This window comes from Scylla paramamosain, chromosome 27 (assembly GCF_035594125.1).
Source record: "Scylla paramamosain isolate STU-SP2022 chromosome 27, ASM3559412v1, whole genome shotgun sequence".
In the NCBI taxonomy this organism is placed as follows: Eukaryota; Metazoa; Arthropoda; class Malacostraca; order Decapoda; family Portunidae; genus Scylla; species Scylla paramamosain.
This window is the reverse complement of record NC_087177.1, coordinates 12229309-12229915: the sequence shown is the minus strand read 5'-3', so window position 1 is coordinate 12229915 and position 607 is coordinate 12229309. Positions and strand designations below refer to the sequence as shown.

The 607-nt window shown below is 58.3% G+C and overlaps 1 protein-coding gene across 2 annotated transcripts in view; it reads left to right on the top strand.

Moving 5' to 3' along the window:
* Positions 1-296: 296 nt before the first annotated feature.
* LOC135114227 (carbonic anhydrase-related protein 10-like) overlaps positions 297-607 on the top strand; it is a 121667-nt gene continuing 121356 nt past the window's right edge. Inside the window, exon 1 of one of the 2 annotated variants that reach the window (XM_064030017.1) lies at positions 297-556. In XM_064030017.1, coding sequence (XP_063886087.1) covers positions 502-556 — 55 coding nt within the window. In that variant the 5' untranslated portion in view covers positions 297-501. The remainder of the gene's footprint in view (positions 557-607) is intronic. The other variant, XM_064030016.1, reaches the window with a different exon arrangement.

Here is a 607-nt window from a genome sequence, read left to right as displayed (position 1 = left end):
ACACACACACACACATACACACACACACATACACACTAAAAAAAAAAAAAAAAGCAAACACAAACGTAGACACACAGCTAATCACTTCTTAATCTCTTCTTAAACACTGATGTCAGCTCTGAGTTCGCGGTTCCAAGTGTCCCTCATTGCCGGGGCGAGTCGGAGGTAGGTGTGGCTCGGAGGGAAACTTGTGGGCGGGCGGAGAGGGGCGGGGCAGAGCGGGGCCGGGTGGGGCCGGGACAGGGCGGGACAGGCGGGGCGGCGGCTCTCACCTGGGAGTGGGTGGAGCAGCCGGGCCACAGATAAGCGGGCGTCAGGGTCGAGGAGTGATCAGTCACCCTCTGACCGTCCCAGTTGTGGTGTGTCGCTCTTCCCGCGGACCCTACACGTGGTGGTGCCCGACTTAGTCCCCGCTACACTCAGCCGGCCTGGTGTTGCGATTGACCACTGACTACACTTAACGTTTTGGTGTCGCGCCGCTGCTGGACAAGTATTCCCATCATGGCTAGCGTGCAACTTCTCACCTACTGCCTTGCCCTCCTGCTGCTCTGCCCCGGTGAGTACCTACTACTTACCTACCTGTCTACCTCCTACCCACACCTGGACA